The sequence below is a fragment of the Natator depressus genome, chromosome 27, assembly GCF_965152275.1.
Source record: "Natator depressus isolate rNatDep1 chromosome 27, rNatDep2.hap1, whole genome shotgun sequence".
Lineage (NCBI taxonomy): Eukaryota > Metazoa > Chordata > Testudines > Cheloniidae > Natator > Natator depressus.
The window spans coordinates 15829778-15845087 of NC_134260.1; the positions used below are offsets into that span (position 1 = coordinate 15829778).

Genomic DNA, 15310 nt, shown 5'->3' on the forward strand with positions numbered 1-15310 from the left:
GCTTAACAACATACCAGCTGTATTCACCACACTATCCAGCCTTGTGAAACAAACTTAATTTTGGTCTTTTCTCCATGCATCTAGGTTCCAGAAACTTTGCTAGAACCTGGGTCTCCCTTAAAAAGAACAGAAATCTTTGCTGATTTCACAGGACCAATATATCAGGGCTGTTGATTAATTGCAGTTAATTCACATGATTAATTCAAAAAAATTAATTAAGATTAAAAAAATTAATCACGATTAATCGCACTGTTAAACAATAGAATACCAATTGAAATTTATTAAATATTTTTGGATGTTTTTCTACATTTTCAAATATATTGATTTCTATTACAACACAGAAGACAAAGTGTATAGTGCTCACTTTATATTGTTATTTTTTATTACAAATATTTGCACTGTAAAAATGATAAACAAAAGAAATAGTATTTTTCAATTCACCTCATCCAAGTACTGTAGTGCAATCTCTTTATCATGAAAGTGTCACTTACAAATGTAGATTTTTTTGTTACATGACTGCACTCAAAAACAAAACAGTGTAAAACTTTAGAGCCTACAAGTCTACTCAGTCCTACTTGTTGCGCAGCCAATCGCTAAGACAAACAAGTTTGTTTACATTTATGGGAGATACTGCTGCCTGCTTCTTGTTTACAGTGTCACCTGATGCATTAATTAAATTTGTGACTGAACTCCCCACATTCTGCCATATATTTCATGTTATAGCAGTCTTGGATGACGACCCAGCACATGTTTGCTTTAAGAACACTTTCACAGCAGATTTGACAAAATGCAAAGAAGGTACCAATGTGAGATTTCTAAAAATAGCTACAACCCTTGACCCAAGGTTTAAGAAGCTGAAGTGCCATCCAAAATCTGGGAGGGACAAGGTGTGGAGCATGCTTTCAGAAGTCTTAAAAGAGCAACACTCAGATGCAGAAACTACAGAACCCGAACCACCGAAAAAGAAAATCAACCTTCTGCTTGTGGCATCTGACTCAAATGATGTAAATGAACATGAGTCGGTCTGCTCTGCTTTGGATTGTTATTGAGCAGAACCTGTCATCAGCATGGACGCATGTTCTCTGGAATGGCGGCTGAAGCATGAAGTGACATTAATCTTTAGCGCATCTGGCACGTAAATATCTTGCAACGCCGGCTACAACAGTGCCATGCGAACGCCTGTTCTCATTTTCAGGTGACATTGTAAACAAGAAGCGGGCAGCATTACCTCCTGCAAATTGTAACCAAACTTGTTTGTCTGAGCGATTGGCTGAAGTAGGACTGAGTGAACTTATAGGCTCTAAAGTTTAACGTTGTTGTATTTTTTAATTCCCTTTTTTTTTTACATAATTCTACATTTCTAAGCTCAACTTTCATGATAAGGAGATTGCGCTATAGTATTTGTATTACGTGAACTGAAAAATATTATTTCTTTTGTTTTTTACCAGTGCAAATATTTGTAATAAAAATAAATATAAAAGTGAGCACTGTACACTTTGTATTCTGTGATGTAATTGAATATATTTGAAAATGTAGAAAACATCCAAAAATATTTAAATGATATTCTATTATTGTTTAACAGCACGATTAATCTTTTTAATTGCGTAATTAATCACAATTATTTTTTTTAATCGCTTGACAGCCCAATTTATCTTTTCTCCTCTACCTCCTCCAACCAATACCTCAAGTTCCTATTTCATCTCCCAGCTGTCTTTGACAGACATATGCAATGTTTGCTTACATTTAGGAAACACACAATCAACCACCAAACAGTAATTAAACAAGGGTGATTGAATAAATAAATATTTCAAACTATCTTCCTGCACTGAGTTACATAGAAGAGGTTTGTCTTCCCTATGCTTACATCTTATTACAGACAGAGTATCTGCCAGTAATTTTAGTTTTAACATTTTATTTCTGGGCACACATCATAGAAATTAGTGCTGGAAGAGACCTACTAAACATCTCCAAAGCCCAATGGCGACTTACTCCCTACAATTTGTTTTCTAGTATTTTGTACAGTACAATTTAAAGGATCTAGTTGATGGGGCTTTGTTATTCCAGTCTAGCAAATCTCCCTGCTGGGGCAAGTTTCCATGATATTTAGCCTGAAGTTTTCCCCTTTACTCAATTTGGTTCTGTTACTTGTAATTACATTTCCTCAGATCAACCTGAATTATTCTTCTTCTTCCCTGATGTTTACACCCTTCAATTATTTCTATGGTGTGCGCCTGTTTTCATTTAAAAATGCAAGCCAACCTCTTCCTTTTCTACTAACCAAAGGCACTGGCCATAAATAACTTCAGGGCGCAATACAATATGGATCGTTTGTAAACTAATCACACTTCTGTAGAATAGTCCATCTCTAGTTTAATCCTATCTCTACTGAAGTCAATTATTGACTTAAGTGGGGACAGGATTTTATCCCTATTACTTGAACTGATAGACTGGAAGGCCTTGAAAAGAAACTTCCAGGTCCCAGTGATCTCTACACAGTCAACACAAGAACAGCCCCTACTTCTCTATCCCGAATGACGGAAAAACAAGTCTGCTCTAAACTCCGGTTTCCTGTATGCATGCTGCAAAAGGGTTAATCCTGCATCACTGAAATAGTTTGCGTGTCTGTCATTAAACAGATGACAGAACAAGCTACATGATATCTAAATAAATAAATAAATAAATAAATAAATATTATTTTGGCTAGAAATGGAATTGCCAATCAAGGAAATACTAACAAAATGCAGCTCTTCTGCTTCAAGGTGCTAATTGTTCGTAGAAGACCATAAATGACAAACAAAAAGCATTTACCCTTCTTCTTCTAGCTCTTTATTTTTTGTGTTGGAATGATCACTTGGCATTACATGGAACCCATCAGCTGAAAGTCCCTTTGAACTGCTGATTTTGTGATTTTCAAGATTTACTTCTGAAATTAATGCTGTTCCTTCAAAAGAAAAACAATATTTACAAAAACCCAAGAGAAATAAAAACACTAGTATTTTCAACCTTGTTCTTAAGGTAAGAATTCAATTATTTCTTTAAAGCAGCAACCTTGAGACAAATCAGATTTGTTTTAAAACAGAAAGTATTCCAGATAAAAAAAATGGAAAACATCAAGTAAAGCAACAGGCATATGCAACTCTTATCACCAGGAGAATGACTGAAAAAGAAGAATTTTCTAGGCTAAGGACACACAGCTACATACGAACCATACATGGTTTGAGTGAACTATAGTGCCAGTGGCACATTTTACTGTCAATAATGGTGAAATGAGATTAGTTTTTATGTAATTTTTAGTATTCTGCAGAATTATAATGCAGCACTAATCATGAAAAAAATGAAACCATATTAATTTCTGACCCCTGCAAAAGAAAAAGTTACATCTTACAGACTATAAAATCCCAATGTCCCTGAATCAAAATGTGTATAAAATACTTCCCCATTTGAAACATAGCAAACTTCATATAGTCAATCATTTACAAAAACAAGGTGTCAACTGATGCGTTAGGTGAAACTAATGATGAAATAATAGGGAAAAGTAGAAACATTAAGGCAAAATTCTGCTATTTTATACACTTTTTATTTATAAAGCCTCAAAAACATATTAACATATCTCTGTTCACCAGTAAGTGTTTTAGAAAGGCAAATGCTTAATGGCTGGGAGATGCTTGTAATTTTTAACAAACCATCAATAATTGTAATCAGTTTTAAGCTTTTATGAGAAAGCCTGAAATCCATATTCTAGCATGACAACGTAAACAAGGTTTGTATTAATTAAATTGTTTTAAGTCACTTTCTAGCCTGAAGGAAACTAATCATTGATTTCCCAACTTAATGCTCAAACACTGTATTTATAGTTATCTTATGAGTTTGGCTTATTGGATTTAGAAATGTCACACAAACACTCATTCAAAAGTTAGCTCCATCAGGAATAATGTGTCTCTCATACCGAATTAGGCCCACCAGTGTCAACACACTTTTCAGTTACGAGACATAGAAGAAGTTTAATCACATGAATTATATTCCTAAAGTACAGGATATTTTTGAACTCAAAACATAAGAGAACTGCTCACACAGCAGCTGAATACACGGTTCAAATGGAAAAAGGAAAGGGTTATGAACAGTAATTAAAAAGCCATTATGTTCCAGGCACATTTGTGATTGGAATTTCCATTTTCCATCACTATCATTATCGTTTCAAACGGGACTATGTTAATGTGAACTAAGTACCTTTCAGTTCGCACCAGAAGCATCCATAGGAGGCAGTTCCAGCACAGCACTTTGGTGTGCACTGCAGTTCATACCCCTGTAGTCTGAACTGTGGGCCCATGTAAACAAGCCCTTTGACTTCTTGACATTTGTCAACCTCTAAACCCAAGTTTCTGAAAGGTGCCTTTAAATGATTCAGCCTGGTCATTTTTTAACTTGTATCTTTTTTCCTTTTTTAATTTTATGCAGGCTGCACTGCTCCCTGATATTTGTGTGACCTGCTCCCCTGCCTGTGCCCTGGAGCTCTGCCTGGCCCCACTGCCCCCAGCTCTTTTGGTCTCTCTTTGGCTTCATCTTGTACCTGCAGTCCCCACTCTGCTTTGTGGAAGAGTCCAGGGTGTTTCATTCACAATGAGTGAAGCTGAATGCAGGTTAAGTTGAATAAATGGAACTTTATTAAACCTGGTAGCCTGCTTTGGCCATGAGTTTGAGTTGCTTGCAGTCTACCTCTGGGACACACCCGCTCCCCTGCTGTCCCCTCAATAACAGTCCCTCCAGGGATCATGTGTCCTCTGACTTCAGTTCCACTGATTGTGATACACAGGGAAGAGCTCTATGCCCACCTTGTGGGAGGCAAGCACACTGCACAGTTACAAGTTCACAGAATGACTGCGAAAGAGCACACACACACAGGCTCCTGGAACTGTACATTAGTACAGTGACCTCACCCTTGAGTATGAAACTAGGAAATGAAATTGTCAATTGACTGACTCTGCCCAGAGTTCTGTCTGATGCACACTGTAAACAAACTGAACAAAAAATATTTTTTCTTTCAGTTTAGTATTTAAGGTGCAACTGGTTACAAAAGAAAGAAAAACAAGTATCAGAAATTTGGTTCTCAGGTGACAGCGTCCCTTGTACTATGAGAGAAGGACTCCAAAACACAAACAGAAACCTAACAATGCTAAATTCCAACAAAAGCCCTCCCTCTATTAGTGTAGGTGGGAAGGAGGAATAAAACGACACAAACTATGCAGTAGTGCACGCCTAGGAAGTCAAGGCATTAAAGTAACATCGTGGCTTCACCTAGGCCCACCTCTCCTTAACAATAAATCGACAGCGGGGATTCATCTTAGCTAAATGCCCAAAGCCTTTAAGGAGCGAGCCAGAGAGAAACCATCTATTTACAGACCTCAAGGCACAGATGATGCAGAGGCAGGATATTCTAGAGTTAGCTCTCTAAATCCCTGTGTACAAGGAGCTCAGTGTTAGAATGGAGTCAGCAATTAGTTGGAGTCAAAGCAAATACACCAAATAGGAGCACTGTGCTGCTTACTGCAAGAAGACTGTGGGCTTTATTATCTAGGAGATGAACTAACGCAAGACAGCCACAAAACAACATGTGGATGGAAAAACACTTTAAACCACTAACCATGGCAACCGACTCTTCTAGTGTTTCATCCATGAACTCCTGAGCAACAACAAAAATTAACTTAGTAACACATAAGCAGCAGAGCCATTGGTGTAGCCATAGCATACTGCACTGACAAGAGACTTCAGTTCTCAGAAAGACTATAGGTACAAGACCAAAGACATACGCAGCACACTGTATGCTAGCGACACCAACCGAAAGAACAGTCAGGAAACCATAGGCTGCTTGTGCCATTTGACTGGCCCCCTGTAGCAGTGATGAAAAACACTTCTGGACCCTACCTTAAAGAACCCTGCAGTGATATTCCCACAGCCAGTAAATTTTGACAGGATAATGAATTGAACACAAGGTATTATTACACATATTAGTATTCAGATTATTCCAGCTGCCCTCAAAGAGGAAGGGTAACTGACAGAAATAAGTCTCTCAGACTGGAAATAAGGCGTACATTTTTAAACAACGAGGGTAGTTATCCATTGCACAGCTTACCAAGCGATGTGGTAATACAACATCACTTGAAGTCTTCGAATCAGAATTGTATGTTTTTCTAAACGTGTGCGACTTCAACCACAAGCTACTGTGCCCAAAGTAGGAAATGCTGGTGGATGTTCTCTGGCCTGTGTTATGCAGGTCAGACTAGATGATCACAATACTTCCTTCCGGCCTTAAAAAAATCTATGAATTTCTTTGAAATGTCATATTCAAAAGCCTAACTAAAGCCCTTTCCTTAGTACACACACATGCAGGGGGCCTCACCCTATCCTCAGCGTATTATTCATACGGTAAGTTTCCCACGATAATTTAAATCAGGGGTGGGCCACATCTGGGACTAGCAATTGTAGGGCAGGCCATGAATGCTCACAGAATTGGGGCTGGGGGCTCTGGCTGGGGGTGCAGGCTCTGGGGTGGAGCCAGAAATGAGGAGTTCACGGTGCGGGAGGGGGCTCCGGTCTGGGGTGGTGGAGTGCGGGGGGCAGGGGTTGAGGACTTTGGCAGCAGGGGGATGGGCTCTGGGGTGGGGCTGGGGATGAGGAGTTTGGGGTGCAGGAGGGTGCTGCGGGCTGGGATCGAGGGTGGGAGGGCGATCAGGGCTGGGGTTGGGGTGCGGGCTCTGGCTGGGGGTGCGGGCTCTGGGGTGGGGCTAGGGATGAGGGGTTTGGGATGCAGGAAGGTGCTCCGGGCTGGGATCGAGGGGTTCGGAGGGTGGGAGGGGGATCAGGGCTGGGGCAGGGAGTTGGGGCATGGCTCAGGGATGTAGGCTCCAGGCAGTGCTTACCTCAAGCGACTCCTGGAAGCAGTGGCATGTCCCTTTTCCGGCTCCTATGCGGAGGCAGGGCCAGGCGGCTCTGTACGCTGCCACGTCCACAGGCACTGCCCCTGCAGCTCCCATTGGAGCACCAGAGGGGGCCATTGGAGCATGCAGAAGCCGGAGAGGGGCCATGCTGCTGCTTCCAGGAGCTGCATGGAGCAGCCCCCTGACCCTACTCCCCGGCTAGAGCACCGGAACGGGGCAAGTCCCAGCCCCCACTCCCCAGCAGGAGCTCGAGGGCCAGCCTAAAACAGCTGGTGGGTGGGATTCAGCCTGCAGGCTGTAGTTTGCCCACACCGGATTTAAATACTTCTCAGAGTCAGTGCTCTTCTTTGCAGTCCCCAAGGAGGGACTCTGTTCACATCCTGTCCAGAGAATTTACACTCCACTATAAAACATCTACTTCCTCCCTCTCTACCTGTCAGCAGTCTGGACCTGTCCTGCATCACCTCCTACAGCCAAGCGATACTGAAATCAACTCCATTCTGTTTTGCCAAAGGACAGTCCTACAGTGAAAGAAGGTGGAGACCTCTTGAGGATTTAGCAGCTCTCACAGCCCCCATCCATCCAAGGGACCAAAGACAGTCAGACTGGAACGAATGCCCACAAAACAAGCAGCATGGATCAGTATTGCTAAGCCATGAGGCCTACCTAATTTCTTTTTGAAAATATCTTAAGCAAGAATCATTTTATGAGAGTCAGGAACAGACAAGTGCGTGTTTTGTAGCCTATGAATTTTACCATGTAAATCATATAAGCACAAAAACGCCACTATTATATCCTGTGCATTTCACTGAATAATTGAGTTTAAGCAAAACTATATTAAGATTAAGCCAGCTCAACCCAACACCTCAGCTCCTGGGGGAAAAAATCATGAGATTCTCAGCAAGTTGTTTGGAACAAAGGTTAAAAATAATTTTCATTGATGTTCTGTTACCTCTAGCTGGTCTCGTTTGTCCCACTGCGAGTGTTCCTTCCACTCTGGAAGGAGGCAGTTCACTGTGTGGGGTTGGGAATTCAAAGCCCTGGCTTCCATTCTCTTCCAGCACGGCCTCAAGCACAGCCATTTCCTGTTGAAGTTCTTTTAAGTTGTTTTGCATGGCATCCTTCTGCTGCAATAGAAGAAACTACATTGTGCTACCAGGAGTCAGCTCAATTGCTAAACAGTAAAAAATAATTTCTATTCAAATAGTTGTGAATGGAACCACAGCAGAACAATTCTGATTCAACATACTGAATCGAATTCATTTACATACTGGGTGCTTGGGAAATTACTGAGAGTTTTTATTGTAAAAACAAACCATGTCATGGCAGAAGAAAAAAATAAATAAATACATTCACTTTGCAATTGCAAAACATTTTGAAACAGACTCCAAGTTATCACAGCCTCGCAGTGAGCAGCAAATACAGGCGTTGGCTTCTACAGAATGATTTACACAATTCCAATAATCGATTACTACTTTTTCCTTCCAGTCATCTTAACCTGTTGAATGCCCTAAGACAACACGTCTAACAAAATGGCCCTTGCATGCCCACTGAATTGGTCCTAAATTGCACATGCTATTTATTCAGCAGTGGCAAAGGTCCCGATTACATGAATTCCAGGCATACTGAGCCTAGTACATGAAGGGTTAATAGGCCACTTTATTTAGAAAGGTTTCAGAGTAGCAGCCGTGTTAGTCTGTATTCGCAAAAAGAAAAGGAGGACTTGTGGCACCTTAGAGACTAACCAATTTATTTAAGCTTTCGTGAGGTGCCACTAGTACTCCTTTTATTTAGAAAGTGGTAGTACAGAGCCTCTAATTAAAATTTATGTTTGCTCTCCACTATAACTCAGAATCCCAACAGCTGTTTTCAAATAGGAAAATATTGCATCCCTTCCCTTCTTAATGCTGTGTCTGATCCTTGAAAACTGCTGTGCCTTCTACTAAAAATATGCCATTTACCTTCTTACACCTCACAGAATACATGGCTTTAAAGGATGCTTTTATAAACAAACAGTTTTCCAAGCTGGACAGAGGTGGTTTCTATAACAACAGTGGCTATTACGTTGCCAGTTCCACCACTGCCACCATGTGGAACTTTCTGGTTATTGCATCACTGACCAAGATAGAAATGAGAAGAATAACTCTTTCTTCAGTAAGTCCAGCCCAAAGCTCTTAGGACTTGTGTACATTGGGCTTTTCAGGGCATGTCTACACTACAAAATTAAGTCGACATAACTTACTTCGGCATACAGCCGCCGCAGTAATTACATTGCTTGTGCGTGTCTACTCTTGGCTCCTTGTGTCAGTGGTGCACATCCTCACCGGCAGAACTTGTATTGATTGTACTGTCAGTGTGGGGCACTGTGGGACGGCTTCTGAAAGCCAGTAACAGTTGTTGAAAGAAAAACAGTGTCTACACCAACACTGCACTGACCTAATTACATCGACTCTATGCCTCCATAGAGATGGAGTTCTTAAGTCGGCGTAGCCAGGTAGTTACATCGCAGGAGCAAAATTTTAGTGCAGACACTTACGTAGTTAGGTTGATGAAAACTGCCTTGTGTCGATCTAACTCTATCGTGTAGACAAGGCCTCAGTCACCAATGAAGCTGCACCACTGCAAACCCACAGCACAGCTGTGCTACACCGGTACAAACTATGACTTGCAATAGCGCAGCACACACTGGTTTGAACATGGAAGGGCCACCCACACAACAGAAAGGTGAAGTTTATTCTTCCTTGGATTCTCTGCTGAGACAGCCAACAGGGTGTGACAAGAGGCCAAGGGGAAGTTCTGTGGGGAGACCTGTCCACTGGAAACTGGACTGAGGTCAACCAGCAAAATCTGACAAATATCAGCATTAAAGCAGCTCTGCAATTCTGGATAGCTTAGTAGCTGAAACTAACCGCACCTTTTCTGTAGATCTGTGGCTTCCAGTGATGGTAGCTCCATAATTTTCACATGACTGTCTAGTTCCTAGATTTTATACTATCCAACCATATCTGGAAAGTGCGTTAAGCAGTTAGAGAGCTCAGTGCATGAACTTGCATACCTGTGTGGTAAGGATCTCACCCTGGGAGGACAGCCCAGAAGAATCTCCTTGGTGACTGGCTTCACTGTCATATCCGGATGCTTCACCTTGAAAAACAAAAGCTATGATTCATATATAAAAAAGTACAGCTAATAACAACAACGACGTCTCTCACTCACCACGGGGCCCATCACTGTACGTTCACAATACAGAGATTAAGGGTGATGTTTTCAAAAGCACCTAAATGACTTAGGAGCAAAAGTCCCATATTCAGAAGTGACTTAAGCACACAGGCTCCTTAAGGGAGTGATCTTCTAAAGCAGTGTTTCCGAAACTTTGGACACCGCTTGTTCAGGGAAAGCCCCGGTGGGCCAGGCCAGTTTGTTTACCTGCCGCATCCGCAGGTTCGGCCGATTGCGGCTCCCTCGGCCTGCGCTGCTTTCAGCAGCCCCCATTGGCCTGCAGCGGCGAACCGCAGCCAGTGGGAGCTGCAATTGGCCGAACCTGTGGACACGGCAGGTAAACAAACCAGCCCAGCCCGCCAGGGGCTTTCCCTGAACAAGCGGCATCCCAAGTTTGGGAAACACTGCTCTAAAGCATCAAAGTAACAAGAGCACAAGTCCCTTCCAATGGGACTGGTGCTCTTAAGTCACCTGGGCACTTCTGAAAAATATTATTATTTATTTCTATTACTGTAGTACGTAGGAGTCCTAGTTATGCCCATCCTAAGTATCACTTAATATCAACGGAACTTAAGAGCTTTAGAAAATTTTACCTTAGGTCTGTGTCCTAAGAATAGCTTATGCAAGCATCTTTAGGGGAAAAAAAAAAAGTAATTATCCTGTGAATTTAAAACTTCTCAGAGTAGTAAGTAATGTAGAGCTGAACAGCAAAAGATATCGACTACCATTTCAATGGATATTTTTTCTGGAAAAACCACCTTAGAACAAACAGTGAAGTTTTGTCAGCAGATCCAGGAATCAAATTCTCATATGAAAATTCAGCCCTTTAGTCAACAGGGGTTGGGGCCAAATTAATTCCAGGCTCTATTTTAGTCATTTCCTCTCTGCTCTAAGAATTACTATGAGAATTTAACTTAAAGGAAACAAAAATGAACACAAATGCAGAAAAGTAAATTTATTTATACTTCTGATTTGATTGCACATTACTTAGATTGTAAGCTTTTGGGGCAGGGACCATCTTTTTGTTCTGTGTTTGTACAGCACCTGACACAATGGGACTCCTAAGTATCCAGTAATACAAATAATAAATTGGAGCAAGGATATCTTGCTTTGTACCTAAATTTGGTTGCACATTCTGGTCTCGTTGGTGTCCATCTTCCAAATCAGTTTTTCTTCCTGTCAGCTCTTCATTACCATTTGGACTAGCTTCTCTGCTTCCACTGAAACTGCTCATTTCTTTGGAACAAGGAGCTAGTGTTATGGGCTTCTTCAGCTCTTGTAGTCTATTGGTTGAATCTTCTGACATGTTGGACTGGGAAGAAAATAAGTTAACTGAGCATTCTGACTCTTGGCTTGGAGAAACACATGTATCTCTCAAGATGACTCCAGGCGATTTCTGTACAGCTTTATTATTGCCACTGCTACTGTTCAGCAATGCTAGAATCTCTTCCGGTGATGAAGACTCTACTGTAGACATGATCTGTTCTGTAGGCTGCAATGGTGTGCTTACTAATTTGCCAAATATTAATGCCTGAAAGCAAGGTAGTTCTTCATCTTCACTAGAATCCTCCTCGGAGGACTGCAATTTCCAGGCTGGTCTTCTGGGTTCCCGAACAAAGTTTTGAGACCTAGACTTAGAACTACTGCTGCCACTGTCCAGTTCTCTTAACGAGGCTCTCTCACCTGTTTTAACAAATACCGCAGAAATTTCTTTCCTATCAATTTCACAAATGCTTATGTTCTCTTTAATGTCACCAGCAGAGCACAATAAGCCATCAGGGGTCTCAGACAGCAATGGAAAACCACTAGTACCTTCAGTGGGCTGTTCCAGAGCCTCCTCTGAAATTAAGCACTCAGGCACACCTATGCTGGCAATTTGGGATACTTGTTCTTTATCACTCTTTACTTGTTTGCATTCCCCTTCATAACCGTTCTTTTCAATTACTTTGCAGCTAAATTCAGCAGGGCTTTGTTGACAAACTACAGGATATACCAGCACTGGCTTGGATTGAAAATTTAATACTGGCCCTTTGTTTTCAGCTTCTTCAGCTTTTACTCCTTGATTGCTTCCTGTTTCATTAATTGTGCTTAAATCAGTTCTTTGGGAAATTCGCTCTTCTATATTACTCTGGTCACCTAGGCTTCCGTTACTTTTGTTTAGGTTCTGACTTAATTGACTTTCTATCACCATTTCAGGTGAAATTCTTTTTTCCTTTGGTTGCCTTTGTTTTTGCAGTCTGCTCCTGCTCCTACTCTTAATCTTGGCAGTGGCTGCTCTTGGTGGTGAGAATAACTGCACTTGATCTGGAACTTGTGAAATATTCTTGCCATCGTCACTAACATGTCCACATTCGGTGTCCCTGGAAAAGTGAATTCCTGGACTACGCCCAGAAATACCTTTAGCAGATTCACATGTTTTAGGCTCATCTCTCTCACAAACCTCATCCAGGCCCACTGTTTTTTTAACATATGGAGGTTCATTTTTTAAGTCACTATTGTTATGCCTATATTCTACACTGCTAGCACCTGATTTCCTTAGAGTTTCAGAAGCAGTGCTTTCAGTCACAGATTCCTTCACTGGACTAGGATGAAGGGTAAATGACAGTCTTTTTGAATGTCTGAACATATTTCGGAAGTACTGTGTTTCTAGCTCACTGTCTTCAGTTTCTGTGTTCAACTCTGAAATGATTTTAGCTTCGTGTGACTTTGAGTTTCTGAAACTTTCCAAGTCATTTTCTGTGCAATGTCTATTAGTCTTGGGTGAACACGCACACAACTCTCTGTTCTTGGGCTCGACTGCAGCACACTGATTATTCTCAGACAAATTCTGCACTAGGCAGGCAGCTTGATCCACATTTGTGGAATGAGGCTGCAGAAGTGAATGGCTTCCTTGATTTTTGTTATCTTGAGAATCTGTATCAGGCACAACAGAACAAGCATTTAAATCCTCCACTGATATTTCGTCATACAAGAGGCCTTTTCCAGTTTGCATCCCATCAGAACAATTTTCAGGATTACGGGGTGTTTTATCTACTTCCAAGGCATTGCCCTTCAGATCAGTGTCTGACAGAGGTATGTTATGGTTCAGTACATCCTGCTGCTCATCAGGGTCTTTGCATTCAGGGACATGGACCAACGCATTCATCTGCAATCCAGAGGAGGAATCTTTGCTTTCACTGGCATGCTTTCTTGCTCTCTCGTTTGGCTCACTTTTTCTCCTGGTTTCTTTTGTCATTTTTTCAGTCAGTAACTGAAGCCTCCTGCTGCGTCTGACTCGTTTATTTTCTGAATCAACTTTTTTTGGCTCTTCACTGCTTGGGTAACTATCAATCTGCAACTCAGTCTGATCAGGGCAACTTGAGTTTCTATCCACTACCAGCTGCAGAGCACACACAGGCCTAGCTGAATGTCTGCTTCTTTTCGTTAATGAGCTTCTCATTTTTTTAGTATTCTTTCGATCACAGGTATCCTGTGCCGGCTTTCCATCAGTGCTGTTGCAAGTTACTTTCTCAGTATCATTTTTCAATATGGATTCCCCCTCTCGGAGGGAAAGTTCTGCTGATATATTGTCCCCATTTTTCACACCCATGGGACTCCCGTTAACAACAGTGGAACCTTCACCACCTTTTTTCCTTCGAGCATTTCTACCAACAATGCACTGATTAACACCCTCAGAGTGCTTCTTTAGATCCTTTTCATCTCTCTTCTTGATGAAGTCCGCAGGTTGGAGATCAGAGGCAGTCTTTCTTTTCCGTTTTAATTTACTTGTTCTGGAATTACTTGAGGGTTTCATATCAGTAGTAACATCTTCCACTTTTGGAGTCAGTGGCATCTCTCTCGTGTGGACAAGAGGGTGTGACTTCCTCTCTCTTTTATATGTTTTCCCAAATATTTTATCTTCAATGTTATGCACAGTTGATTTTGACAAACTCCTATCATTTTCACATCCCACCACAACTTCCATGCAGTTTACCATCAGGTCAGTCTTCTCTGAAATACAGGACTCTCTGTCTGATAAATATGAATCTCCATCTTCTGTGTCAGCTGCCCCAGCAGGAGCATCCTGGGAGGAACCAGAAGAGAGCATCTCATTGCTTTTAGAAAACCACTCGTTGACTTTTTGAATGCTTCTCTTCAGTCTTTTCCCAGAAACTTGACTCAAAGGATTGCCGTGAAGAGTCTTGGGCTGCAATAGACTCTCTGAAGCAGGTTCCCTTTCATGCAGGGAGTTACTCTCAGGTTGACATGTTTCTACAGCTTCTGTATGCTGGACACCATTACCTGACTTCTTGCTTTTATCTAATTGGTTTTCTGAGCTGTGGGCTAAGCCAGACTCTTTGTTTTCACTACTAAATGGAGTTTCCCCAGCATCCATTTCTTCTGCACTGTGGAATAAACTTGTGTCCTCATTCAGTAAAGAGCTGGCATTCGCTGTTCTGTCACGCTGTTCTGCCTGCGAGTTTGAAGCAGAAATGCCCTGGCTCTCTTTTAAATGGCCCTCAGCCACATTCACTTGAGCAGCCTCGAAGTCTTCGATGCCATTCCAAGTGCCTTTGCTGTCTTCCTCTGAGACACCACATTCACCTGAAAATACATAAGACTTACAAGCTGTTAAGCACCTCAGGGTTTGTGTACACAGGAATAATGAAGTGCTTAACAGCTAATATTTTGTTTGCAAATACACGGAATTTTAATTTTATTAATAAAAACTAGTTATAGCTTAAAAAACCTACCTACATGAACACTCAGGTACAACTACCAGACTCACTAGATAACTAAACAAAAGATATTCCAGACCTAGCTCTTCTCTCATTTTTCCAGGATACTTAATTTCAGAGTTTTTGTTACTCCCTCTACACTGTTCTATTCCCTGATCTTCAAAGGCTAATTAACACCAAGTCATTCATTTTTCTGCGTTTTTAGGTGGGCATGTTATCAAGTTTTAATGTCTATTCTATACAATGTTATTCCATTTAAACTACAATAAGTCTTTCAATTGCCAGTCTTTCAACACATTTTTAGAAATATAATTATGACAACCAGTATGAGTAAGTTACAAAAGCAGACTTTGTTTGAATACCTGGAATTAACAGAAAGTTCACCAGCAAAAGAAAGGCAGAACTGCTTGTGAGTAGCTTGATTATACAATCATGAAAGAGCCT

General features: G+C 41.3%; 1 protein-coding gene across 1 annotated transcript in view; it reads right to left on the reverse strand.

The window, feature by feature from the left end:
* Positions 1-15310, reverse strand: part of BRCA1 (BRCA1 DNA repair associated) — a 50016-nt gene that overhangs the window by 17926 nt on the left and 16780 nt on the right. The window contains exons 10-13 of the mRNA XM_074941024.1: positions 11265-14732; positions 9988-10073; positions 7885-8059; positions 2809-2941 (exon numbers count right to left, since the gene is read on the reverse strand). Coding sequence (XP_074797125.1) covers positions 2809-2941; positions 7885-8059; positions 9988-10073; positions 11265-14732 — 3862 coding nt within the window. The remainder of the gene's footprint in view (positions 1-2808; positions 2942-7884; positions 8060-9987; positions 10074-11264; positions 14733-15310) is intronic.